General features: G+C 40.3%; 2 protein-coding genes across 5 annotated transcripts in view; one reads left to right on the top strand and one right to left on the bottom strand.

Moving 5' to 3' along the window:
* Positions 1 to 8,802, top strand: part of vgll4b (vestigial-like family member 4b) — a 45,692-nt gene extending 36,890 nt beyond the window's left edge. For all 3 annotated transcript variants that reach the window (XM_044175420.1, XM_044175409.1, XM_044175428.1), the window contains 3 exons: positions 2,646 to 2,913; positions 3,272 to 3,389; positions 4,176 to 8,802. In XM_044175420.1, coding sequence (XP_044031355.1) covers positions 2,646 to 2,913; positions 3,272 to 3,389; positions 4,176 to 4,432 — 643 coding nt within the window. In that variant the 3' untranslated portion in view covers positions 4,433 to 8,802. The remainder of the gene's footprint in view (positions 1 to 2,645; positions 2,914 to 3,271; positions 3,390 to 4,175) is intronic.
* A 220-nt stretch (positions 8,803 to 9,022) lies between these two features.
* atg7 (ATG7 autophagy related 7 homolog (S. cerevisiae)) overlaps positions 9,023 to 26,477 on the bottom strand; it is a 66,741-nt gene continuing 49,286 nt past the window's right edge. Inside the window, exon 19 of one of the 2 annotated variants that reach the window (XM_044175326.1) lies at positions 9,023 to 10,413. In XM_044175326.1, the coding sequence (XP_044031261.1) occupies positions 10,381 to 10,413 (33 nt within the window). In that variant the 3' untranslated portion in view covers positions 9,023 to 10,380. Of the gene's footprint in view, positions 10,414 to 22,909; positions 22,931 to 26,477 lie in introns of those variants that run through there. The other variant, XM_044175334.1, reaches the window with a different exon arrangement.

Genomic DNA, 26,477 nt, shown 5'->3' with positions numbered 1-26,477 from the left:
CGACAGCTACACCATTCATTGGTTGGATTTGTTGATCCCATTCACTGGCTCCTGCAACGGCCCCTCTTGTGCGAGGATGTGGGCATGCCTGCTCTTTGGCAGTGATTAAAGTTTGGAACAACTTCCACAACCTAACTCAAGACCCAGCTGCTGGAGGGGGATGAGAGAGGGAGAGATTTATTATCTGTTTGCCTCTAAGCTAATCAGGGGATTATTTATATTTGAAGATAATAGAGTTATACAGGAGAACTTCGGTTTGTAGCATTTGATTAAAAGTTGATGTTTCCTGTAGCAATAATTTAAACAATATATTTACTTGAGCACACTTTTGTGATTATGGCCTGATTTTTTTGTGATTAACTCCACAATGCACTTACCTTTTAAACTATTTTGATGAAGAATGAAACTGAAAATTGATGCCACTATGAGAAAACAAAAGCTTGTTGGTGAGCTATCGGCCAGGGTTTATAAAAGCACTGCCAAGTCTCTCCCTCTTTAACCCTCAGGAAGTTTGCTGCCGATTGTTGGGGAAAAAAAGAGAAAGACAAAGAGAGAAAAAAGAAGGGGGGGGTGGTCCCTGCTAATGTAAGCTCTCGGCACAAACGAAGGAAACTACTGACCTCACTCTTTCTTATAGTAGAGGTCCAAACCATTCACATTCACAAGCTCCCCCCTCCCCACATCTCCTCCACTCTTCCTCTCTCCCTCTCTGTATTCTGTGGAGACTATTTATTTGTGGAGGACAGTGCTGTGGGCTCCAGATGCTTGACCCAGCAGTCAGGTTGCCTGGTCACGCGGATCTACAACTGTTTGCCTGAACTTGCTGTTTTGCATCCAAACAAACCTTAAAGAGCTGCTGTAGGTTTTTCACTCTTGAGGCTGTTGTGTATTCCCATTCAGACTTCTTCACATGGGTGGGGAAATGCCTCCACACGTTATTGTGTGAAGAATAAAGAGGGAATTTCATGTAGTACACCTTATTTATAGTAAATTTGATTTATTTTTCCCAACCGAAGCTTCAGTGTCTATGTATAGTGTATATGTCAATGTAGGAAGAAGGAAGTCAGTGTGTATGTATTGATTTGTCAATGGATGTGTGTATGCATGTGGGTTTGGAGTTGGAGAGGAAAGAAGAGATAGTGAGAGGCGAGTACAGTAAATCTTGCTCCCTGTAACTGGGCCTCAAATTGTAGGAGGGGAGTGGAGTTGCATTAAGGCTGTAATACACAGTTGAGCTCACACACACACACACACAGAAAACAGAACACAGACCACATTTGACGCACTGAGCAAAATAATTGCTACCTGTTAAACTGCAAGCAAGTGTGCACAGTATCAGGCACCACCACTTCACCACTTATCAAACATTTCAAAGTCATTATCATCAGAGCTGGGAGCTGGAAAAAAAATCTGTGTTGTGTTAAACTGTCGTTACTGTAATCCCTTATCCTTATCTCTGCTTTTTCAATGATTAAAATATGAGCTCACCGTTTGGAGAGAACAGAAGGATTTCTTTGTGGTTGGAAGTAATTCTCTTTCATATGGAAAGTGTGTGGCCAGCCTACCTTTTGTTCACCTTTTTAGTATTCAGTCAAGGGAAAGAAAGATTAAAAAACATAAGAAGAGGGATGTCAGTGACAACTTAAGCAGATTAAATCAAATGTTGACGGTGAGATGAAGTTGGAGGCAACTTCTCAGCTTGTGTCTATGCTGCAGGATTTTTCATCTGACAGCAGTGAGTGCAGCTGGCTTCAAGTTCACTGGAGAGATAAAGAGATTTGCTGTACTGAGGAAACCACTTTCGAGCTTTGAACTTTGTTGCCGTTTGCCCCTCTGTGCAGGGATAAGTTTGGCAACCATCCATATTGGATAAAGTTAGGAGAGTATTCCTTCCTCCCTCCTAGACTTAACAGCAAAGCGTTAAGTCTAGGCTGTGTGTGTGTGAGCACAAAACAGTCTTATCAAACCCTCCAGCAATATGAGCAGTGTGTGTGAGGTCAGTATTAATAGCTTCTGCTGGTCCTGCAGTGTTTGACACAGAGCCCCATTTACAATTGTTCTTTTGTTTATCTTCCCTCTTTTCTCCCTCATCTCATTCTCTCCCTCTCTGAGCCCCTTTTTACTTCTCTGTCTTTATTCGTCTCTCCGCTTGCGCTTTTTTTTCTCTGTTCATTTTCTACCTCGGCACTCTTTCTGTCACCAGTCTTTCCTTGTCTTGTTTTCTTTTGAGCTCATCCCTCACACGTAAATTTTATTTTTTTGATAACTTTGGATCAGGTGCCATGTTGGTAAAATACAGATTTTTTTAAGCTCCAAATTTCTTATGAAACATCCTCTTTTACTGTTAGTAGTAAACTCTTTAGTAGTAAAGAACAATGTACAAAACATTAGGATAGACATTTAGCTACATAGCAAATATGTTATCTATCTGGCAAAAGTTTTTTTGTTTTTTTTCTTACTTAAAATTGTTGGAAGCTAAACCAAAATAGATTCACTAAGTATTCAGATTCAGTCTTGTTACTCGATTCAGAGTCCATATAGTGCTATCAAATCCCAACCCTAAAATATATAAACATTAAAATAAATACACAACCCAGTATGCATGATAGATGAATGTGCCTTTCTCTGTCTCTACTGTTCCCCAGGAAACCTAATGGAGACTATCGCAGCTCTCCTGTCTCCAAGGACCAGAGCCGGAGCCCCATCGAACGTGTGGTGGTGCCCAGTGCTCTGGGAGTCCACAGCAACCACCTGTACAGCCATGCCCACCACCACCATCACCACCTGGCCAGCTTAGCCGGCATGGACCAGCCACTGGCACTCACAAAAAACAACACGGTGGAGTCTGCACGTAGCAGCACAGCAGCTATGGCCACAGTGCCGCACACAGTCAGCGCTGTGGAGCGCCAGCAGGTAACTTGCACATCCTGTTTCTTTGATTCTTTTGCAAATTGTTGGGTAAAACCTCAAGTCTGGTAGGTCTCCCACATGACGTGACTAATGTGCTTTCATTAGCCAGGCTTGTATGATGGCAGAGAGTAAAAATTTCCAATTTATTAGTAAAAATGTTTTCAAACCCTGGTGGTCACTGAATCATTCTCTCTGCCTCAAGCTTCAAACCTTCCTTTGGTCTGTCTTCTTTACTTGAATATTTTCTGCATTTCTAATTCTGTTCTCTTTTTATTTACTCTTCTCGCACCCACTCTTCACACAATTGTTTATGTTGTTTTTGGTGATCCCTAAATGTTGAATTTGTGTCTTTGTGTTTCAGAATCGTCCTTCGGTGATCACATGCGCCCCAGCCAACAACCGCAACTGCAACCTGTCTCACTGTCCAGTCTCCCACAACGGCTGCTCAAGCCTCACTAACAACTACAGGAGAATCAACAGTGAGTGCACTCGGGGACACACATACAGAGAGACACATGACATCCCAGTTCTCTATATTCTCGTATATTTAGTTTATTCAGTACTTGGGTTTATGGTAGAAGGAGCAGAGCAGTAATTAATAATTGCAATATAAATTGGGCGCATTTGTCCCTAAATGTGACTATAATTTTGGAAACAAACTAATTTCCCATACAGTGCAGTTTGTGGGAAACCTCCGAGAGGAGGGGTGCAAACCACCCTCCAGGGAAAACACAGCCTGCGCATACTCTCCACATTCAGGCTGACTTATATAACTAGTGAAAAAAATCATCCCAGTTTTCTGTCAGTGAGTCTCAGAGTTTCTGTTTATAGCATCAGTTGTTGTGACGAGGCCTCAACATGCTTTCTTTACTACCTTGTCTGTTATCGCTGTACTTACAAAGTCACTTGAGGCCTCAGCCAAACACGTCTGTTTTATTCGTCCTGTCTGCGAGTGTCAGTCATGTTTTCTGTGGGTTGATAACTTTACTGTGGCCATTTTTATGATCCCAGTGAAATCCCTATGATCTTACTGAGGTTAACAGTGAAATTTAAAACGGTGATTTAAAAAAATAAAGCGCAATGAAAACATGAAGTTGAAGTCAGAGTTAGTATTTTTCCATTGACCTAAAAATGCACATTACCAATGTTTAAACTGAAGCTAGGCAATAAATTGCCCACTGACCATTATACAAGTGATGTTTCTCTTTTCATTATGGGAACTAAAACTCTCTTTCTCTTGCCTTCTTCTATCCTCCCTGTTCTAGCCAATACAGCCTGTGACCCGGTGATCGAGGAGCATTTCCGCCGCAGTCTCGGGAAGAACTACAAGGAACCTGAGCCCACTGCCACCAACTCGGTGTCCATCACAGGCTCAGTGGACGACCACTTCGCCAAGGCACTGGGCGAGACCTGGCTGCAGATTAAAAACAAGGGGAGTCCCTCGTCGTCCGGCAGCAGCCCAAACTCCTCCCCCGACAGTCACATGGTCAATCACAACCACTCCCCTTCTGTGGTCTCCTGAAGGAGGAGGGGTTTAAGAGGGATTTGTCCCCGTTTCCCCAGCCCTCCCAATCATCCCGGCTCCAACACCCATGCTCCCGTCACTTTGGTCACCAGCATCCCAGAGGGAATGCCTGCCTGCTGGTCTGCTAAAACATCCAAAACCCTCAAGCCTGCTTTCTTTTTCTATGCACTCATAGAGGATCAATCAAGCAATAACAACATGGTCGTGCCCCCCCCAATCCTCTGGTATGGTGATACCAGACAATAATCAGTAATGAGTGATGAGGGTTCAACTTTGGGACTTGACTGGAGCATCAAGCTGCTCCTTCCAATCATTCATCACCCCTGCATGTCAAGCATGGAGCTGAGCAAGTGTCTGTAGTTATATGTACATAAAGAGAGAGAGGAAAGGCGGTGTTTTAATTATTAATTTTCTTCTTTGTTTTTTTTTTGTTTGTTTCTTTTAACAGTAGTTTTGTGTACTGCTTTTGCATTATGAGATGCCCGACATTTGAAAGAAAAGATAAGTGAGAAAAAAATCACAAACCACCTGACTGTGCTACCAAAGAAACCTCAGACACTGATGTTTATCAATGCCCACCTCGAAAACAAAACAACAAAAAGCCATCTTGTAATCTCCTCCCTCTATTTTATCTTTTGTTTCATTCTCTCACCTTCCTTCTCTCTCCTGTGTATGCGTTCTGGTGGTTTTGTTACTGTATGTGTATACTTAGGTGATCGACTTGGTCTGATTTGCACTACTGCTGTAGAGGGTAAAGGGTGGCATGTCAATATTATAATCTGGCACTGCACACACTGGGACTGATAAACCTGATTTTGACGCAATCTGGTATAATCAGTCTTTTGTTAGATCCTCTATTTGATCTCCCATTAACTTTAATGTTTTAAATCTACCTGGATGTAATTTCATCCTGGCCCAGACAGAAAAGTCCATACCAGTGGGGCTGATGGGCAGTATAAAATGTTAGAGATATGCAAAGTAATATGGATTTGGATACCATATCTTCTAATGTGAAAAGAATATGATGTATATCTTCAGTTTTCAAAATAGATAGTAGGGATAGTAAATATATCATACCGCCCAGCCCTGCATACCAGCTCTACCTGTAGGCTGTGAGTACATCCAGTTTGTTAATTTAGCGGTGTTGATTAGTATTGGCTTAGATAAATATATTGCTGCCTCAACAAAAACATACAAAACTACTTTACACGTTAAATTGTGCCAAATTGTTGCATTTCATTTTACAAGCAGTCAGGTTATCAAGTCAACTAACTGTGGTGTTCATGGACATCACAGCCATTATGAGAGGAGATTAGGACTGAAAACCCAGTTGTACAACCTGCAGTGTGTTGAAGGTTGTGCTCTGCTGAACAATGTGCTTTGATGTGTTTCACGGGCTTAACTGCTGACAGTGATGAGGGGATAGATGCAGACGCTGCATGTCACTTTGTGGTTGAACAAAAAAAAGTCTGGTTTCTCGACCTGGGGAGAGATTATTCAGATCTCTTCAAACACGCCTTTGTTTTTGTAACTCTTTGAACACAGGTGTTGTAATTATATTTGGCTTACACCCTGCAACCCCTCCCTCTCATACTCACTGTGGTTTGGTAGATTTCTACAAGGTTTGAAGGGTAAACTAATGCTTTTACAGATGCATGTTTTTTTTTTTAATAGCTGGTATCTATTAATGTTTTTAAGCATTTCAATCTTAACTACTATTAGCCTTTTCATTTGGACGTTAGTTGTTACTTCTTTCATTGTCAGTAACAGACATAGACACTATACACTCACTGCTGGGTCAGTTGTACTCCATATTATTATTGTTATTGTTATTATTACAATTTTGTATTATTGTTTTCCATTAATATCAGTATGGTAACAAACATCTATAGTGGGACAGCCTCCGGACAGGCTCTGTTTAACAATGAGAGCTTCGTTTCTCAAAACCACCTCAGCGCGGTAATCTATCAGCTCGCTCCCGCAGCAGAGCAGTGACGGTTCTAGTGTTGACTTGGCTTTGGGATGCGCAGCCAGTAAAGGTTTTCTTAAGATGTTGAACCATTAGTGGTACAGGATGCTACAACCTTCAGTGTGACTGAGCTGAGACACCAAATTGGCACAAATTTGGCAGCAGGGCCTTGTTTTCCTGAAAAGCATCTCAGCCTGAGATGAAATGGACTTCTATTCTTATGAGTCTGTTTGGCTGTCGTCTTAAAATCAAGGTATTGTTTATGCTAAGAGCTATTGATGACGGCTCTCAAACGGCTTGTTGATGTTTAAGGAAAACCAAGCAGCATTGGAAAACGTAGCTGAATTTATCTGAATTTATGGTGTCATGTCACAGTTCTTTCAGCCATCATCAGTTGACTTTTTGTGTCCTGACTTGGTGTCCAGACCTTTTTTTTTTGTACTTCAATGCCTTCTTTTCTGAACAACATTGTATTGTTGCAGTTAAGCTAGACTGCTGCAGTCTGAGAAAATGAATTTGACTCCGTAAAAGAGCCTGCGCCAAGGTGGCATACATTCCTCCTATAAGGAACTTTGTACAGGCCTCATACATATTCAGTATGTCCACATCAACAGACAGAGCTAATAACCAGCCAGGGCCAGCTGTCCCAGGGTTTCTTGTGCCCTTACCAGAATTACTAGGTGTCCACTTTGGCTTTTTTTGTCTTTGCATCAAGCAAGTTGGCTATAAATCCATACCGTATGATAAAGGAACAAACAAGCATTTGTGACATAACATTTTTTGAGGACATTCAGAGCATAGAATTTAGAGAACGGGGGTTGTAACAGTGGGCAGTGGAAAAGTAGCAAAAGTACAGAATAATTTCATGTCTCTGAGCTGAGGTTGAAAGGTGAAGAGGTTCATATTTGTTTAGGTCATTTTTTATCAAATATGATGAGGACATTTGTTACAGAGTTCTCTAAATGGAACGCTTCCTCTGTGTCCTAGAATGTCCACACATTCCATCCTAAACTATCAGAACAGATGTGACAGTACAAGAACTGATGGTAAAAGTTCTAGAATCTTCAGATACACACAAAAAAAGTACTCTACGTACGCTTGGGGGGGGGGGGGCTGAGCTTCAGGAGCTGAGCTTCTGTAAGCACGACCTGTGCGCCAGGAGACGTTCAGCTGCTACTCAAAGTCTTTTGAAGGTCTCACAATGATTGCCCCCCCAATGCAGTTGACCCTGATTAAGATTAAGCGTTAGCCGAAAACACGAGGGAAAAGGGCTCAGTGTCCAGAGGATTTTTGTTTTTCTATTATTATTCTTTCTCATTATCAGTTCACTACCACCCTGTAGGTAGGAGGCTCTCTTTCTGCTTCGGCACACACTCCCTACACACTGTAGGAAAATCACTTAAATAAAAAAATACTTTTTTATAATACGTAACTTTAAGACCATCATTACGCTGTGCGTAACGAATGTACAGAGAAAAAATCGTAGGTATTTTTTGAGGAACAATTAATTTGTTAATGATATGTAGCTATTTAATTGTTGGTTTTCCCTGTCCTTATATTGTAATCATTGCATTTTCTTTTTTGTGAAAAAAGTTGATCTTTTTTGTTTATAGAGTTTGTCTTGTTAGAGTAAAGGTTCAAGTGCAGGAACACAGTAAACGTATGAAACCACAATAGGTCACTGGTGTGTCAGTGAGAATCGCTACTTTCATTGGTCCCCAATGTTCTGCAATCATTTAACTTAACTGTTCGATCATGTGACTTCTGAACAAAAGTTTCACTTGTGAGTAAATGGAGGTTATCCTTTTAGAGGCTTCTTGAGCAATTAGCATGTTTTGCATTGATGGAATATAGTAATTTTGCCTCTAGCCCAGTGAGTCTTTCCGGCCATTTCCATTAACTATTGAACATAAAATAAAAATCAACACGGGCTAGCGGGCAGGTCAAATTTCCGCCTCTGCATGTAAGCAATATAAATTGTGGGTTTTGAAGGTGTTTTGATGACAATGGGAACTGAGCTACAAGTAAACCATCAGTCCATTTGAGAGATGAGCTGAGATGATCTAAGTAGCTTTGGGGATGTCACCCTTGTATCTGATGTCGCTGTTCCCATCTGTGGAGGCCATTTTTCATCTGTAATCAAGTACACAACATGAAAATTGTGCAGATGAATCAAAGAGGACTTGGTCTTTACTCTGACTGTACCACATTTTCCAGGTCCTTTTTGAAGTGGAAGTAGCATGTACTTAGTGGTAGTAATACTCTGAACTGTAAAAGACATTTGTATCAAGAAAACAGTCAGTTTGTGGCTCTGTGTCTCCTACTAAAAAGGTTTTGGCAGGCCACCTTTTTTGTACGTAAAGTAGCCTTGATGAACAATAAAATGCTTTTAAACCACTGTCTGACTGTGTGTGCCTCTGTTTGTAGCTGTTTTGGTGCGTTTGTGGTTGTGTAATGATTAAGACAGAGGAGGACGGTGTAGTCCCTCATTCGTCCCTCATTAAGACAGAGATTCTAGAAAAAGGTGCAAATGGGTATTGGAAAGATGCAGCTACACTGAGTGTATGGAAGGACGTAACATAGTGTAATAAAGGCAGAAGAATGTGCAAACACCTGAATTCCACATAAACCACACTTTTATTATAAAACTCAGATGTAAACAGAAATAACAGACATTTTATTCCAGTTTTTGGTTAAATACTAACAGAAGAGTAAAAGCGCAACAAAAAAGGTCTGAGAATAGTCAGAATTATGAAAACTAAATCAGAATCCTGACATTAATCTCAATTTTGAGAATAAAATCTGAGGAAAAAGTCTGAATTCTGGAGTTTATTTTGGAATAACGCATTTGTCACAATTGTGATTTGACTTTTTAACCTCCATCTCAAATTCTGAAACAAATCTCAGATCTCTTTTTCACATTGCACTAATTCTCTTCCATAAATATCCAAGCGGCTGTTGAAATTTACATTTTATTACACTGAAAATATAGTACATGTTAGCAGCTCAGACAAATAGGACATGGCAGAGTAAGAAAAGCGTAAATTGCACAGACAAACACGAGCATGCGTCAACACAGAGAAACCATACAGACCTTCAGTTTGTCCGTAGCCTGTTTTAGATTAAACCGAGCAGTTGTAGGTCCCAGGTTGTCCACAGTAACAGTAAATCATATCAGGAGCCACACAGTTCATTCGCTGTGATGTAATATCTGTGTGCAGGTTTCCTCAGAGTAATACCTTCAGAGGAACCAAGCTGCTTTTAGTACTAACTGTATTGTATGTATGGCAGTCTCCAGTAAATAGACAGGGAGATGGATGGATTTGCTGAGTCGTCAACTGTGTTTTTGTATTTTCACAATTCATCTGAAGCGCTTTTCCAAACTGAATGAGCGAGCAGATGTAGTGTGTCAATGTCTTGCCAAAGGACTCTCCAGCAAACCCATTAAATGTGTTGATGGAGGGACTGAACCTGTGATCATTCAGTGAGGCTTTTTAAAAGCTTTTTAGACAAAAATAATAAAGTCCCTTAATACAAATGCAGAGTGTTTTTATTGTGTTTTTGTCTCAGAGTAAATGTGATTGATTACACATCAAGTGATAGGAATAGGTACATTCTCCCTTAAATACAACAGCTTCATACACACAATGTGGAAAATTGTTCAAGCTCTGATCCTGTGAACAGTGACCAGTTAAAAACAGACATTCACTGAATATTTTAGCAGTAAAAGCATTCTGATCCTTTCACTGTTTCTATTTTTACCGTATTACTGCTCTATTCTGAAGGTCCAACACTTTGGTTGATCTTGACTCCAAAGATTTTGTAATGTACATGGTTTTGATTACGTGAATTTTATCAGTGAGTCTACTGTTGTGCGCAAAGCCCTTGTACCCCTGTCCTTCTGTAAAGATTTCTTAAAAAACATGAATTGGAGTGTCCAGTCCTTCGGAGGCGCAGGGTTTGTTCCTCCAGTCCTTCAGATGCTCTCATCATCGCTCATATCCCAAATCTAATGAGAAAATGACACAACAGAAAAGGATATTAAACACAGAAATAAACACGGAAGTCTATAGTTCCACTAACTAGTCTTAACTCAAGGTCCAATTACTAGTCTTTTTTAGGCCTTTTAGCAGCATCTTACAGCTTTCAGCGGAGTTTGATGCGGTAGAAACCTCCAGAAAAAGCTAGTAAATGGACCTTAAAGATGCCCTGTGGAGTTTTCTTGTAAACAAACAAAAGTTATGTTTACATTCAGCTAATAGATGTAAAAAAAAATCCACAAGGTACCTTTAAGATTATTTTGACTATTTCCAAGGTCGAGAATTGAAAAACTGTATTTAGTGTACTCATGTCTATGTACGGTATGTACAGTACATAGAGTCATAAGGTATCATCAAAATGACAATAACAGCTCTTTTGAGCTGTTTAAACTTTCTTTGACATAATTTACTGGACTCAAAGATGCATGTAAACATACACTGATTAACCAGAATGATACAGTACAGACCCCAGCACATTGTAATACAATCCAGCGCAGAGCAATACGGCCTCTGATTGTGGTTAGCCACTGATTTAGGTCACAGTCTTTGAACCATAGAGTCTTCACTGATGTAATACACTTCTACTAAAATCCATAACTGTTTGATTGAATTTTAAAAATGAGAGTAGACAGATAAACAGGATAAACAGACAGACTTTTGTCTAAACAAGTGACTTGTAAGTCACAACAAAATGCACTTTAGAGAACATACAGGGAGCCTCCCCTTTCTTGGCTACATGCACCAACATAATGAATATAATTACTCACAATCACGGCTACAAGGTTTCTTACCAGGAAGTGACAGCAGCATGTGTGTCTCTCTCTCTCACACACACAAACACACACACACACACACACACACAGGAACCTCCTTTCCACTACTGTGTCAAAAACAACAGCAGCCTTCTCATGGCAGCAGATTCTTCACATTCTCTCTCTGTAAGACGTAATTCACATACCTCCAACACTGTCTGGAATGTTACACACACACATGGCTCTGAGTGTGTACACAGACACACACAAAGTTTTGACACATACACGCTGCATTCCTTTGAATGTGCTGCTCCACAACTCAAAGGCTTGAAATGTGAATTCCAGTGCAACAAGTGAAACCAAGTGAAACTGAATGAAATGTAATAGACTTTCAGCTAAGATCTTTTTCTTTTCGTGCCGCGCGTACAAACAGGGAGTATTGCCTGCAACACAGAAGTACATTTGTGTGCACACACATGCAGACCCAATGTATTATTAGGAGCCTTAAGAAAACCCATATCTAAAAACAGACTGAGAAACATTTTTACATCTGAAATCATTAGAAAAAAGTCACAAACCATCTAAACAAACAACCAAAGTAAGGCTGCAAATAATGATTATTTTCAATATTGATTAATATGCAGATTATTTGCTTGATTTATTGAGTGATCCTTTGGTCAATGAAACGTCAGAAAATAGTGAAAGTGCCCATCACAATTTACCAGAGCCCAAGGTGACGACTTCAAATGTCTTGTGTTGTCTGACCAACAGTCCAAAACCAAAATATGTTCAATTAACAATAATATAAACAGAAAACAGCAAATGGTCAGATTTGGGAACCTAGTTGGCACTTTTGCTGGAAAATTGACTTAAACGATTAATCAATTATCAAAATAAGACGGTGTAGTCCCTCATTCGTCCAGGAGTGTTCTATCGTAGAAATCCTATCTTGGGCTATCAACAAAGTTAAAAGAGCCAAAAAACAGGACAAAAGTGTAACTGAACCGAGAAGGAATGGTGTCTCCATTCCTTATGTATCTGGACTGTCTGAAAAACTACAAAGGATCTTTAGACAGCACGATGTTCCTATCTTCTTTAAACCAGGCAACACTTTAAGACAGAAACTCGTTCACCCTAAGGACAAGTTACCCACACAGAAACAGAGCAATGTTGTCTACTCCATTCAGTGCAGTGAGGAAAACTGCAAAGAACGGTACATAGGCGAAACCAAACAGCCACTTCACAAAAGACTTTATCAGCACAGACGACACGCTAACTCAGGATTACAGAGCGCCGTGCATTTGCATTTAAAAGCTACAAACCACACATTTGAAGACAGCGAGGTGAAGATTCTTAGTAGAGAGAAGAGTTGGTTTGAACGGGCGTCAAGGAAGCCATTTTTGTGAAGAAAGAAAACCCTCTTTGAACAGAAATGGTGGTCTGAGATTTAATCTGCCCAAAGTCTATCAGAGTGTATTATCACCTTGGTCACGCCTATCACATGCTAATCAGGCACTTAACAGTGATGAAGTAGATGCAGCCAGACAACAATAGGCCTGATTACTGATTACTGGGCCATCTTGAAACTATTAGGTCAGTTTCAGGTGAAACTGGCTATTAACAGATACTCAGGCAGATTCCCTCCTGAGGGCAGGGCTTATGTAACTCAGATTAGCTTAAATTTCCAGTTCCCGTCCAATTTTTTCACAATTGAGAATGACTTCCGGATGGGAGCCGAAACGTCTTGATTCTGAAAACAGTGTCCAGATGACTACGACTGAAACCTTTTCTACAATTATCAAAATAGTTCATTTCATTATTTGGCTATTCGATTAACTGACAAATCGTTTAAACTCAAAGTGACGATTCAAGATTCCAAAAATATTTTTGGAAACACTGTTTTTAAGGTCTGTAATTTCCCAAATAACATCCAAGTAATTTCCACAGCAGGTTTCCTGGTCGGTGTGCAGCAGGTTGGTTGAGCAATGTAGAAATGGAAAATTTGTCTACAGGTGAGCACACAATTCAACATGTATGGAAAAGAACGTTTCTGATAATAAATTAATAATTAATTAATATTTAGTTTCCATGGACCCATTCTTTCAGGGAAATTCTCTAAAATTAGTACCAAATTGCATATTTTTCCCAGGAAACTTTCAAGGAAATGATCAGTAAATAACAGACCTGTAAAATAAAACATTACCCTGTTTACTTTGTGCTTCTGTGTCATTCTTTTAAAGAGGGGAGAGTACAAAGAAAAGAGACCATATTTATACACATGATTACAGTAACTGCTGTGTGCAGTAAATGACTTCAGTAGTATGAAGGGAACAGAACATGGAGGGGATACGCTCAATACTGAAGTGGCAGTAATGGCTCTGCCTCTTCTGCTCAGTACATGTCCTGAACAGCGCACATCAAGTGCTCTCAGTTATTCATACTGTGGATCCAGATTTGGCAGGTTCATGTGAAACAATCAATGTAATGCATTAATTAAAAAAAAACAGTACAAACCTCACTGAATGTCAGCATCATTAAAACAGAGATGAACCTATTTGAAATTCTGAAAAATGGCAAGAGATGCTCTGGGATGATGCATTAAGGTATTAAAACAAGTCCTTGAACTGGAATAAAAAAGGTGCCAGTACTCTGAACCACAAACTGCACTGCGTGTGGCTTTTATCTTAGGCAACATATGCTGGTAGGACTGGTACAGTACATCCCATGCGAAATCTATTTCTGTATGAAAATATGCGTAAATTCACGAGAAACATATAACCAAGGTGCAAATTAAATAAATAACTGAAATAATGAAATGCAGTCAATTTCCTTTAAATTTGGAACTTTAATATTCAACATTTGGTTTTAGGAATAGTTTTGAAAAATACGTTTATTTGCTTTCTTTCCAAAAGTGAAATGAGCAGAACATTAGCATTACCTATGAGCTAGAGTCAGCTGGTGATTAGCCTAGCTTAGCATAAAGGAGGGGTAAACACCTAACATGGTTCTTTCCAAAGTTCAAAAATACGCCTTCCAACACTTCTAAAGCTGTATCTAGTTTGTTTAATCAGCACACAAACCATTGTTTTAAAAAGACGATGTGTGGTTTTAGGAGGAGTTGCGTGCTCAAACTATTTCTTGAAGAACAACAGTTCATTCATTCGCCCAGCACTTCTTTGCAGCATCTAAGGCTACAGTATGGGTTGCCACAAACGGTTGGTAAGCACAGGTTTTAGTATAATGGCAGGCCTCTGTACAGGCATGATGGCACCGGACCTGGCAATACACTGTGATGAGAAGACTCCGGGAAGCTGCGCACAGTCACTGTACATGACTGCTATTTGCCCCTAAAAACACACTTTTACATTTGTTTATTTTTTTATTTTGGATAAAGCCAGGCCAGCTGTTTCTCACTGTTTCCAGTCTTTATGCTAAGCTAGGCTAACCATGTCCTCCATACTTACAGACATGAGAGTGGCATTGAAAGCTAATGAGTGTTCCCAAAACCTTTAACTTAAAGGATACATGCTTTATATCTAAGATAAGAAAATTGTAGTTGTACAAGTTATGCAATAAACCAATTGAAAATATGTCATTAATTGGCCTAAAGAGAAATTACTGTGTGAAAGACAGTTCTTCATTGCAGGGCTATAATGTTTGTGTAGATGTTGTTTCCAACAGTGAAAGGTGGAGCATTACAACTGCTAAAACCACCTATTGCCTCAGTGGGATCTCCAGCTAGCAACTGAAGTTAGCAACAGGGAAGTCACAGCAGCAGCTGAATTCAAGTTTCCACGGAGACACATTATTCCTTTTTAGTTTCTTTTCTCCCTTTTGTTATTTGGATTCCATTCACAACAAGGACGTTTTCAGCACTGTTTTCTCTTTGGCTTTGTTAAGGTTTTAGTCAGAGGCTTACATGTATCTGCATCTGCATTCACCAGGGAGGTAGCGGCGGTCAGGTGGCCAAAAGTCATTTGTGCCAGTACTTCGGCTTGAGAGGGAACTCTGAGTTGTCTAACCGGTTCTGCAGGATGTTAACCTGAGTCTGCGGTGTACAGGCAAAAACTGAGCGTTGTTTTGTGTTCTATTTCCAGTTGTTTTCATTATTGTAACTTCAGGAGGCCTATTTCAGAGTGTAGTTGGAGAGTTGCAGAGCAGTGTGGAGAATGAGGGACAAATTCATATCAAAGCTGGACGTTCAGCATTTCTGCTCCACTGCTGTTGGGGAGCGAGCATCAAAAGGACAGCAAGCAAAGAGCTCTTTGAAACGGCGCGACACTGGAGCCCCTCTCTGGACGGCTGCCATGCCGCACTGATGGCATGTGTGTGTGTTTTGAGAAATCTTTTGTGCAAAATGAAAGAGAGGGGGGAGAGAAAGGAGGCGATCTGAAGGGGGGAGAGACCTTATGTAACATGAATAGCTCCGGCAAACTAAAGCCAACAACTTTACTACACTCTTTCAATCACGGCTGAGTACTTAGGACGTTTCTCAACCTTTTGCCTCTGTTGCTGCAATGCATAAGCAGATTTCTGTAAAGCCAAGATCAAAATTAATTACTTCTCAGTTCGGTCCAAGTTGACAGCTTATTGAAATCAGTAATTTATTTTATTCTAAGTTAACAAATAACACAACAATTTCAAAAATTCATTAATTGTTTAAGTAATTTGTCAAGCAAACTTTCTCTTTTTACACTTGCTTTTCAATGTTCTGAGTGATTGTAGCAACTCAACATTCGCTAAACCCCTCCCACGAATAGTGATTGTCCAATCATAGCTTATCAACCGTAAGTAGGCACAGTGAGCCTGTCGAGCTTTGGATTTCTCCACATGTTGAAGAGGTGTGCATGGGGCTGTAATAACAGTGATACCGCATATATAAAGTATTTGAAGAGTAGTGACTCGTTTTTAGCCTCTCCAGCCTCTTGGGGAGTTTGGGAAGCAACCCCAGCTAACATTATCTGAGATACTGTTATATTGTCCGTAAAAGACTCCTCTTGTAAAGTTAAAAGTTTAAATATACTGTTTGAAAATATGAAAAATAAAGCATATATCTGTCCTGTCCAAATATGTAAGCGAAGTACCCAAACACGGTTATGTTAGAATGAAATACGAGTCAAATCTTACATTATCTTTATAACACTAGGACTTACTAACTAGGACTAACATTATGTCTGGGACATAGCACAGTATCATGTATGTCGCCATCAAGTGCATTTTTAAGACCCTTGAAACTTGAACCCTGCTTTTGTCTACCTCTGTCAGAAATCAAGGACCCATTGTATCAAAAATTACTAAGATGTTAAAGTGGTAAATCTTCACCCATTATCATTGTAAATTGCATATGCGCTGTGCTAAAATGTAAGGCTCAGAAGGCATAGCAACAGTAACGAAGGGGGGCGGGGTTTATAGAATGGTCAATTTGAAGATGTCAGTTTGGGCTCTGGGAAATTGTGATGGCATTTTTCAATATTTCAAAGACTAAACAACAATAATCAACAAATTAAGCAACAATGAAACTAATTGTTAGTTGTAACCCTTGCTTGAATTATATCTGTCTTAACTAGTTGACCCCCACACCACACACAAATACATACACACACACACACACCATGACAGCACCTCTAAGGGATTGGCAGTAACACAATCAACGACACATCTTTCACTTTGAAGCAGCCTTATCACTTCAGGACCTTGAGTCACTGCAGGTTAAAAAAAAGGATTGCTGGATGTTTCATAAAGTCCTACAGTAAGCTGCATGTAATCATTGTGTGAATGTGTTTGTGTCTGTAATCAGTTGGGCTCCGGATGATATGACAACTATAATCCAGGCTAGTTGTTTAAACAAGGCTGGGATCTGATCAGATAGAGAAGGTTTCAGCTGGCAGCCAAGGCTGGTGCAGTCACAGCCAACTCACTGCTGCCGCTGATTATTGTTCCCCCACAAATACAACACAAGCCTCAGCATGAGGGTCTTTAGCAATATTTACCTCTCTGCAGGCCTGGGTCAAAGCACTGCTTCTGGAAAAGTAACGCCAGAACTGCAATATATTTGCTGTCTGGCATTTATGTCGAAGCAACTTTTCAGATCACTGTGATTTCAGTGGTATTACCACTTTCAGGCAGATAGCTCAGGACTGTTTTTTCTTTATGCGAGCGGATTCAAAACACTGAGCCTACTTACAGGAACACATCCTAAGTGTGGGTGGCCCCAGTGGGAATCCAACCTCTAAAGTCATTTAACTAGGCAGCGCTACACAACCACTGATGGGCTTTGATATTAAACACACATCTGCTTTACATATTAAAACTGACACCAAAGCACAAAGCGCAAAGTCAAGCTTTCATCATGGAGACTGGCTCCATCTGATATGCAATTAGTGGACCACACAGAGTGACGTGGTTTATGGCTGCTGGATACAGCAATGACTGTGTGCTGCTGGTTGAGGAAGAAAAGTAAGAAATCCAGTCTAACTAAATTTCTGTTTCATTCTTGTGATGTTGGGTAGTTTATGTGAGTTTTCACAATGCTTAAGAAACTGTGAGTGTGTCTGCGAGTGACATCTGTCATTCCAAACAGTGTGAAACACATTGTCAGCCCACTGCTCACTGGAGAGATGCTGCAACTTACTGTAAGCTCTTTTCAGACATGGAAACCTAACCCTTACTGTTAGGTAAAGTGATGACTTTTTTCCCATTCAGACACGTGTGTGCATTATGTAAATGTTTGTTATGTTTTTATTCAGACATGACATTTACAGAAAGAGCCACAATGATTGGGTAACATTTGGCACCTGCTGCCGAGCATTGAGTTGAAAAGTACAATAATATGAAGAAGAGTGTTTTCAGGCTGCATCAATGATGGATTTTTAAACTTAATTTGCTGTTGAAGCCTTAATTAATGACCATTGTACCCCGAGGGACACTTTCCCCTCTTTTTACAGTGACTCTCCTGATACATATTTGCTTTTATACTGTATGTAAAGTGTGTGTTGCTGGATGTTCATTCATTCATTCAGTTGCCTTGAACAAAAATGGCTTTTTCCCAGCACTGTCAAGTTAAAAAATAAATGTAACAAACCTCTTAGATGAGAAGAAACTCAACAACTTAAAACTGGCTAATTTGTGTTTTTCATTAGTTTATTACAGTGATTTTAATATAGAAAACAAGATGCACCTTAAATCTCTCTTTCTGTGTATTTAACAATGAGCTACTGTGGCCTTTACAGTAACATGGTAGCAGTTCAATTCTGTTACGGAAACCTTACTAGGTCTGACGTAGTGAAAATTCCATTGTGACTTTTAAGTAAAAGTGACTTGGCCGCTTATTCAAAAATGAGATTGATGTGTAATATTGCCATTACAATTATGGTACATAATAAGTTGCATGTCTGAAAATGGCTTCAGCACTGCAGTGAATTAAAACTCACACAAAAGTAAAGGCTCCAACAGTCACCGTGTGTGGAGCCAGAAAGTCCAGAAACTGCTGATTTTTAATATCACAGATTGAAGTTTTGGCAGATAGTTGCTCATATTCAGTATTAATAAATGTGTTCAAGACTCAAGAAATAACGCATGCAAATCATGTCTGATAATGAATTACAATTACATTTTTTTTACAGCTAAATATGGAAATATGATGAATATGTGTTCTCTAATGTAGCAGGGATTTTAGCAAATTGTTTCACACCACAGCTTTCACAGTGTGATCCTTGAAAACTGCATAATCATTGTCTTCAGAGAGGCCCAAACTGTGTTAATTCTTTCTTTCCAATCTATAAATGAAACCTGATGAATCTATCAGCCCGTAGAAACATCAGAAGGGGGCAATTAGTTCAAACTTCACAAACGGGTGTAGGCCATGGAAATTCTTGTTTCCTCTAACAAATGATCTAACATCTGTTGACCAGGAGGATGCGTTTGATGATATATGTTATTGAGGGGGTGCTTCCTCTTTCATCACCTCTCATAAGGCCCCCTGAGGGCAGGTTTAACATCCAGACAGGGGAGGAAGACCCACACTGCTACGACCAAAGAGATATGAACTTGTTCGGAAGTCAAAACAAGAAGTTAATACACTAGTTTTGACAGTTTGGTAGTTGCCAAACCCTTTCACACTTCAGATCTCATGTCCCTTTTCATCACTGACCATACAAGTTTGGGGGGAAAAAGTTTTGGGGGGAAAAAGGATTTATTGGGAATCTTGAAACCTTTGTGATTTTCATTGCCCTTCTACAGTGAGCACTTTTAATGGCACACAGATTAAACAGGACATGTACATATATGCAACAGGTTTTTCTCGTCTTACGGCTAGGTCTTCTGGTGCATCGCTCATTGCTTTGAAGCTTGAAAGTGTGGAGTGCTTATGGTCACGTCTGCATTACATACCAAACATCGATGGACTGTTCTTTGACTGTTTTTAGCCATACTAGTGGCATCTAGGGATGGCAATGCTGGTCTGTCTGCCGGCTGGTCCACCACTTTGGTCCACAACTATTAGACGGCAGGAAATTTTGTACAGACAGTCGTAGTCCCCAGAGGATGATTTGTAAAAAAAAGTTTGATGCCCTGACTTTTCATCTAGCATCATCATCATCAAGTCAAAATGTCTGTTTATCCAATACTTTGGTTTATGACCAAATACCTGCAAAACTAATAACATTCAGCTTCAGGTGTACTTTGTGTTTAGCGCTAGTTAGCAAATGTGAGCATGCTAACAAGTTAAACTAAGATGGTACACATTATACCTGCTAAACATCAACATGCTAGCATTATCACTGTGAGCATGTTAGCATGCTGATGTTAGCCTTAAGCTTAAAGCATTGCTGGGCTTAAGTACAGCCTCAAAGAATTGCTAGCATGGCTGTGGACTCTTAATCTTGTTTGACAGTACTTGAAGGCAGCAATGGCATTTGGAAAGCAAAACATACATTCATTTTATGTTGTTCTGTTTATTACCAAGAGTAACTGTGCCAGGCAGCAGGACACTTTGGTGCCAGAGATACAACCCATCCAGCGACACCCTGTCCAGCTATAGCAGCACCTGTCACCAGGGTGGAAGTGCTGCATGTTATCTGGAGTAACATGGGAGACCTGTCAGGGTTACTGTATGTGGCTCCACAAAACAGCAGATCTCAGGGGTCCAATTCTATCCCAGTGTGTGTAGTTGTGTTGGGCCTCCAAGCTCAGTAGATTTACTACCAGTAATTCACAATGTCTTGGCATCCTCTATATGCCCTGGTGCTCTCTACTGATCCCTTAAAATATTACATCGTGTATGAGATGGATCTTTGGTTAATATTAATATGTAGATTCCTCTATTCATCACCTGAAGTGGATATCTTGCAGGAGGCTGTGCAGTAGTCTAGTGGTAACTGAAGAAGAGAATATACTCTGAATTTGTATCCAGTAGGCATCCATGCGTGTAAAGGGTTGCTAACAGAGTGGGTGCATGCATTATAACTGACACAGAACTTATTATAATTATTATTATTAACTTTTTTGATGGCTTTAGAAAATAGAATAGAATCTTAACATTTAACATTCTGGGTCCTACAATGACTGAACAGTCTTTTTGTCTTTGCGGGTTGCACAACAGGCTGACAACACGTCTATTTAGAGTCCCTAATTATTCAGTAGTCTACCATTTCTGATCCATTATGGCTCTTGCACAATTTATAGGAAAATGTTGCTGGAAATGTAATTGGTTAAATAAATATTCACACTTAATCTTGGCCTGGGAAGACAGTGTGTCATGTTCCTGTAAAAAGATCAACTAGGATTAAGAGTGCTACACCCTATTTTGTCTGATTTTCCTCTTCCAGTAACACACTTAAATGATGGCAAACACACACGTACAAGCACATGCAGCAAATGTAGGCAGACACAGATGCTGATGAGTGCATGTGCATACCCACTTTAAGCAGAGAAAATGACCTCGTGCGGCCCAACGTAACTCCAACTGCTGCTGTAGCACGCTGCATTCCCAACTACATTCCTGAATTCCCCTCAGACATTCCTGCACAATGTGGCGGGAATCTGCAGTGTGGTGGTTTCATTGGTAGAGAGGCTGAAAGGTGAAAAGGTAAAAGGCCAAATCTCTTACAAAGTTAGGAAAATAAGAGAGGCTGTGACCTGAGCCTCTGTGTCGCAGACCTACTGTACGAGTTCTTCATAGTGAAGTTGAGAGAGAAACAAAGTGGGACACAGCGAGAATAATACTAAAACAAATCCTAGGAATGCTCAGTATTCAACTGTGATATACAGATGGGTGAAACATTAAAAGAAAAACAAACATAACATTTCTTAGTAAGGTGTTCTTCCAGCACGAACCAGCTTCGATGCAACTTGGCACATATTCTCCAAATCTCTGAAATGTATTCTTCTGAAAGATATTTCCCTTCAATTTGTCACTTTATAATTTACAGTACAAGAACAATCTGTAAAAGCATGATGGCCTCTGCACTCTGACAGCAGGATACTATGGGTTGTGTTTAGAGAGGGTTGCTTAAGAACAATTTAAGTAAAAATTGGTGGGAAAAATTTGCCATATTCAGACTTGTCATGTGCAGGCCCTTGACTTCTGGGTTGTACATTCAAATGACTGAAATCAGCCGTGTCCAGTCTGTGCCTCTGAGGTTGGGCAGGGTTGTCTTGAGTTGAGCTTTTTGAAAATGAAGTTGTAAATGTGTCTAGCTCATCTCTAGAAAATCAACACGTCTTTAATCCCAAACAAATCAGGCAATAGATTAGGCAGATTAATAAAGCAGATGCTTATCTTATGTGTAAAATATGTACTTTAATGCAATACAAAAAGTATATTAAAAGGTAAGGGGCATGGTACAGTAAAATAAAAAGGATAAAATTAAAATATGAAGATGTCAAGATGCAAATTAGTCTAACAAAGCACATCAATGGTGGGTCAACCAGATTTATAATGTTGGCCTTTACAATATTGCATGTGGGAATTTTTGCATAAGTTAATATTGTGCAGTCCGAACACACTGCGCATTAGTCCAGAATAGAGCAAGACCAAACTGATGTGACTTTTTGACTATTTGCCACTTTATCCGCTTCTTACTGAAGCAGATAGTGCCAGACACCCAGGGGCTATGGTCTATCACAAATGACAAGCACTGTTTACCTTTGTTTTGTTTTTTTGAGGAAATCCCACCCAAGACACCAATTTTACCTATAACTAGTGTTTTTGCTGACTACCACAACAACTGTGTTTAAAACAAACACTTGTGGTCTATTTCATCTTACTATAGATCTTACAGTTGGCAGCATCTTCTGATCTGCAGTACACGCTGTGCGCAAGGCTCTGTTCTCTAATCCAAAAATTGCCTTCAATATGACTAATCTTTAAGTCACTTTGTAGGTGACAGACAGCCCATGTGTGGAGGGCCGTCATGTTTTTTTTATGCCAATTTTTCAGGCCTTCATTTACTACTCATTACCACTTCAGGCTATCCAAAGCCATCCAACAGTAAAAACATAGTACTGAAGGACTCTAAAGCCCCTAATGCCTTCCGTTTAATAAAGTAATGTCTCCAGGCAGCATATACAATTCCACACAATAAGCAGAGCTTTGGCTAATATTGCTTGGCAGTAAAAACACTCATTTTATAAAGTAATTCCAGATGTCTCAGTGGATACAAGATGTTGGGACTTTGTGAACCAGATCCGAAGCTGTAGGTGTCTCTGATTTAGACGTAGAGGGAGTTGCCTAAAACTGGGAACAGACCTTAAGATTGTTTAAATGTCTAGACATAAGACACATAACAGCTATTTCCACCAACATGCACAGTCATGACAGTCAGAAAATGGACACATATTGAACCACTATGATTATAGTCACATCCTAGAAACAACTGAGATCCCACGAGAACAGTAATTCTTGTGTGTTCATGAACCAAAACAGAAATGTTCAAAGAACAGTTTGACTCCGTCCATCTTGGTCTGATCAGTCGTGACGCTCATATAACCACTATATAACTACTACAGTATACAATCAATTCAGCAATATTAATGTGTGTCCTCGCCTGAAGGGCAGTGTCTATTGTCTCTGCAGTCAAACTACTATACAAGTGATCCTGTAGACCCCAAAATTGCACTTTTCCCCCCGTGTTTTAAAATGATAATTTTGTGCTCTTCCATTTCCTGCAGCGATCCTCTGCGTACTCCTCATTGTTCCAGGCCTACAGCTCTCAGGGGAGAACACAGTGAACAGCAGGCCACAGGGCTGGATATGGCTCTGTGAACCCTGTGTGTGTGTGTGTGTGTGTGTGTGTGTGTGTGTGTGTGTGTGTGTGTGTGTGTGTGTGTGTGTGTGTGTGTGTGTGTGTGTGCGCGCGCACGCATATGTGTGTAAGTGTGCGTATGCATGGGTACATGTTCTATTCACTGAGACTTGAGACAGGAAGAGGAAAAGGAGATGGGTGGAGACAGGAAGAGGAGGGGCACCTACTAACCTAACCTGCCCTCTCAGCAGCACATGTCCTGTCCTCTGGGTTAGATACAAAACTGAGCCACACACCCACATCTGACACTAAAGCCCTAAATCCTAAAAAGTGTCCCACATTATGACACAACATGCTCGTCTGGTAGGGTCCACATAATACTCATCGGTTTAGTTTGTTTCTGAACTTAAAATAATTAACCAACTCTTCTTATTAAAACCTTCTTCCTAATTACCTACCACACACTGGGTATTGATTGTACTGTTGAATTAAGTGCTACCAGCATAGCAAATGTGATTCACTGGCTGAAAAAGCTTTTAATCCTTCTTTTAATTTCACAACATAGCAGCAATGTGCTTTATGGTAGATACAGGCTGTAGACACATAGTGATCATGGCATGGCGGTGGAAATCAAAAGTGTGTATTGTTTTTCCAAACAGCCACACTTGAAGGAGGAGTGAAAAGCTGGCTGTCATAGAGAGGGGGAGACGCAATATCGTTTAAATATGTGGATAACTGCGCACATTTTCAGACAGTCTCTCCTGGAAGACGTTTAGTGTTGCACTCTGTTTTGTTCGGTTGAAAAGTGAAAGAAATAGTATCAAGAATGAAAAGAGAGAGCTGGAGAGAGAAGTTCAAACCTTTGCTCCTTTCTCACCTTCATACAGCTGGCCAATCACAGCGAGAATGGGTGTGAATGTCGGACCGTCGGTTTCGGAAAGTAACAGAAATGGTCGAACACAGTATTTGATGGCAGCAATGGCATCAAGTACCCCCTTGCACTTGCACTACATGCTTGTGTGGTAGGTTCCATGTAATACACAACTGTTTCTGAATTTGAGTCTAAAGTAATTAGCCATCAGGTCGTTATTTTTTAAATATAATTACCTACCACATGCTAGTTATTTATTTTGTGCTGTAAAATAAAGTGCTACCAGTGTGGTTCACCTGTGGCCACATATATTCAATATATGTGATTCATCAGCTGAAAAAGAACACTGCTTTTAATTTTGTGACGTGACAGCAATGTGCTTTATGGTATATACAGGCTACAGCGACATATTGTATATTACTGATCTGAGACACTGAAAAGGCCGTTAAAATAGAAGTTCTTCAATTTAAGTTAACTATTTAAAATTAGGAGGCAGAGAGAAGGCAAGAGAGTGCGACAAGGAAGAGGGCGATTGACAGAGGAGAGGGGAGAAGAAGCCTGAGAGGGACAAAGGTTGAAGATAGGCGTAGAAAAGGGACATCAGCGGGAAAGTGAAGGATAACATGTCTGGGAGTGAAAGTGGTTTGACACTTGTTAAGAGAGGAAAGAGATGGTTTAGAGGAGCTTTGGTGGGAACGGAGTTAGTGTGTAGGTCCCAGCTGAGGTCATGTCCCCTGGATGTGTTTTCATAAACTCTTGAGTCTTGGGGTAATCAAACAAAGCACCGGCACTCACAACACTCGGCCCAAATAGCAAACCTTGGAACCAAACCTCATAATAGAGAAATGACAACTAGGAAGTGATGCAGCATCCGCTTTTTCCCTGCTCTTCCCATTTCGGAATATAGGGCGGACGCTTGCTCCTCTTACCTATTTTTCTTTTCTTTAATATAAGTCGGTCAGACTCCACTACTGCCACCACCTCCCCTTTCTCCCACTTTTCTCTGAGAGTCATAAAGGCCAGCTACAACAACAAATGGAGTCTCTCTTGGCTGGGTGTGGTGGCCTGCGGAGCAACAGCTGGGTCCTGTTGTTTCTCCTGAGACACCGACTGACTGCTCGCCCTCATTTTCAGGACAGCTCTCCCTCCATGTCCTTAACTTTTACTTAAATATTTAGCCTTTTTGCTCTCACATTCTCAGGATTGCTGTCCTTCCTACGTTGATTCTTATCTGCCTTTCTCTGAACTGTTGACTGATTTTCTGAGAGTGAATCCCTCACTTGTGACTTTACTATTCTTAAACTTTTTTTGACATACCCCCTCTCTCCTGAATCCTCTTCGTTGGAGTTTGAAGTTTGGATTTTCTCTTGTTCCATTTGCCTCGCTCTGGTTTTCTGTTTTTTCTCTCACTTAATCTGTCAGTCCCCATCTCCCTCTTCCTCTCTCCCTCTGTATCCCCCCTCACCATTTCCCTGTGACACATTTCCTGTATAATAGAGGCGGCTATCAACACATTTTCTGAGTCATACAAGTGTTTCGTAACTCCATAACTTTCTCATACTTGTTAAAAAATGTCACAAAATTAACTACATACTGAAACATAGTGTAGACATGTAGTTTTGAACCATTTTCCAAATAACATATAGTAATGACATTATAAAAGTTTTTACAATCTATTAATATTTATGACCGTAATGAGGATGATTTCTTAGTATTACAATTGCTGTAAGATATAAAATAAAAGTCCCTAATAGTTTGAAGCCTCCATTTAGTTCAGTTGCTGTTGCCTCTGGTGAGGCATTAGCGTGTGTGTGCGTGCAGCCTGTATAGACTCTACCTAATGAACCGTTTTGAGTGTGCTACTAACCAAATGGCAATAACAGATCAACTTCAGAGGCTGTGTGTGTGTTTCCAGTTCAGACCTGCCCTAGGTTTAATTAGAACTGAGTCAAAGCCAACTGACGTGCGGTCAGAGGAGCAATCAAACACTAGTAGGGCCCCATGGGCACACACATGTAGGCAATAGGCATGCATGCACACACATACATAGACACACACGCACAAACACACACACTCTCTCTCTCTCTCTCTCTCTCTCTCTCTCTCTCTCACACACTCTCTCTCACACACGTAACAAACACCCTTCAAGAAAATAAAAATTATGAAAT

Source organism: Siniperca chuatsi, linkage group LG2 (genome assembly GCF_020085105.1).
Source record: "Siniperca chuatsi isolate FFG_IHB_CAS linkage group LG2, ASM2008510v1, whole genome shotgun sequence".
Taxonomy (NCBI): domain Eukaryota; kingdom Metazoa; phylum Chordata; class Actinopteri; order Centrarchiformes; family Sinipercidae; genus Siniperca; species Siniperca chuatsi.
The sequence above is the reverse complement of the archived record's forward strand: the minus strand, read 5'-3'. Positions and strand labels throughout refer to the sequence as shown.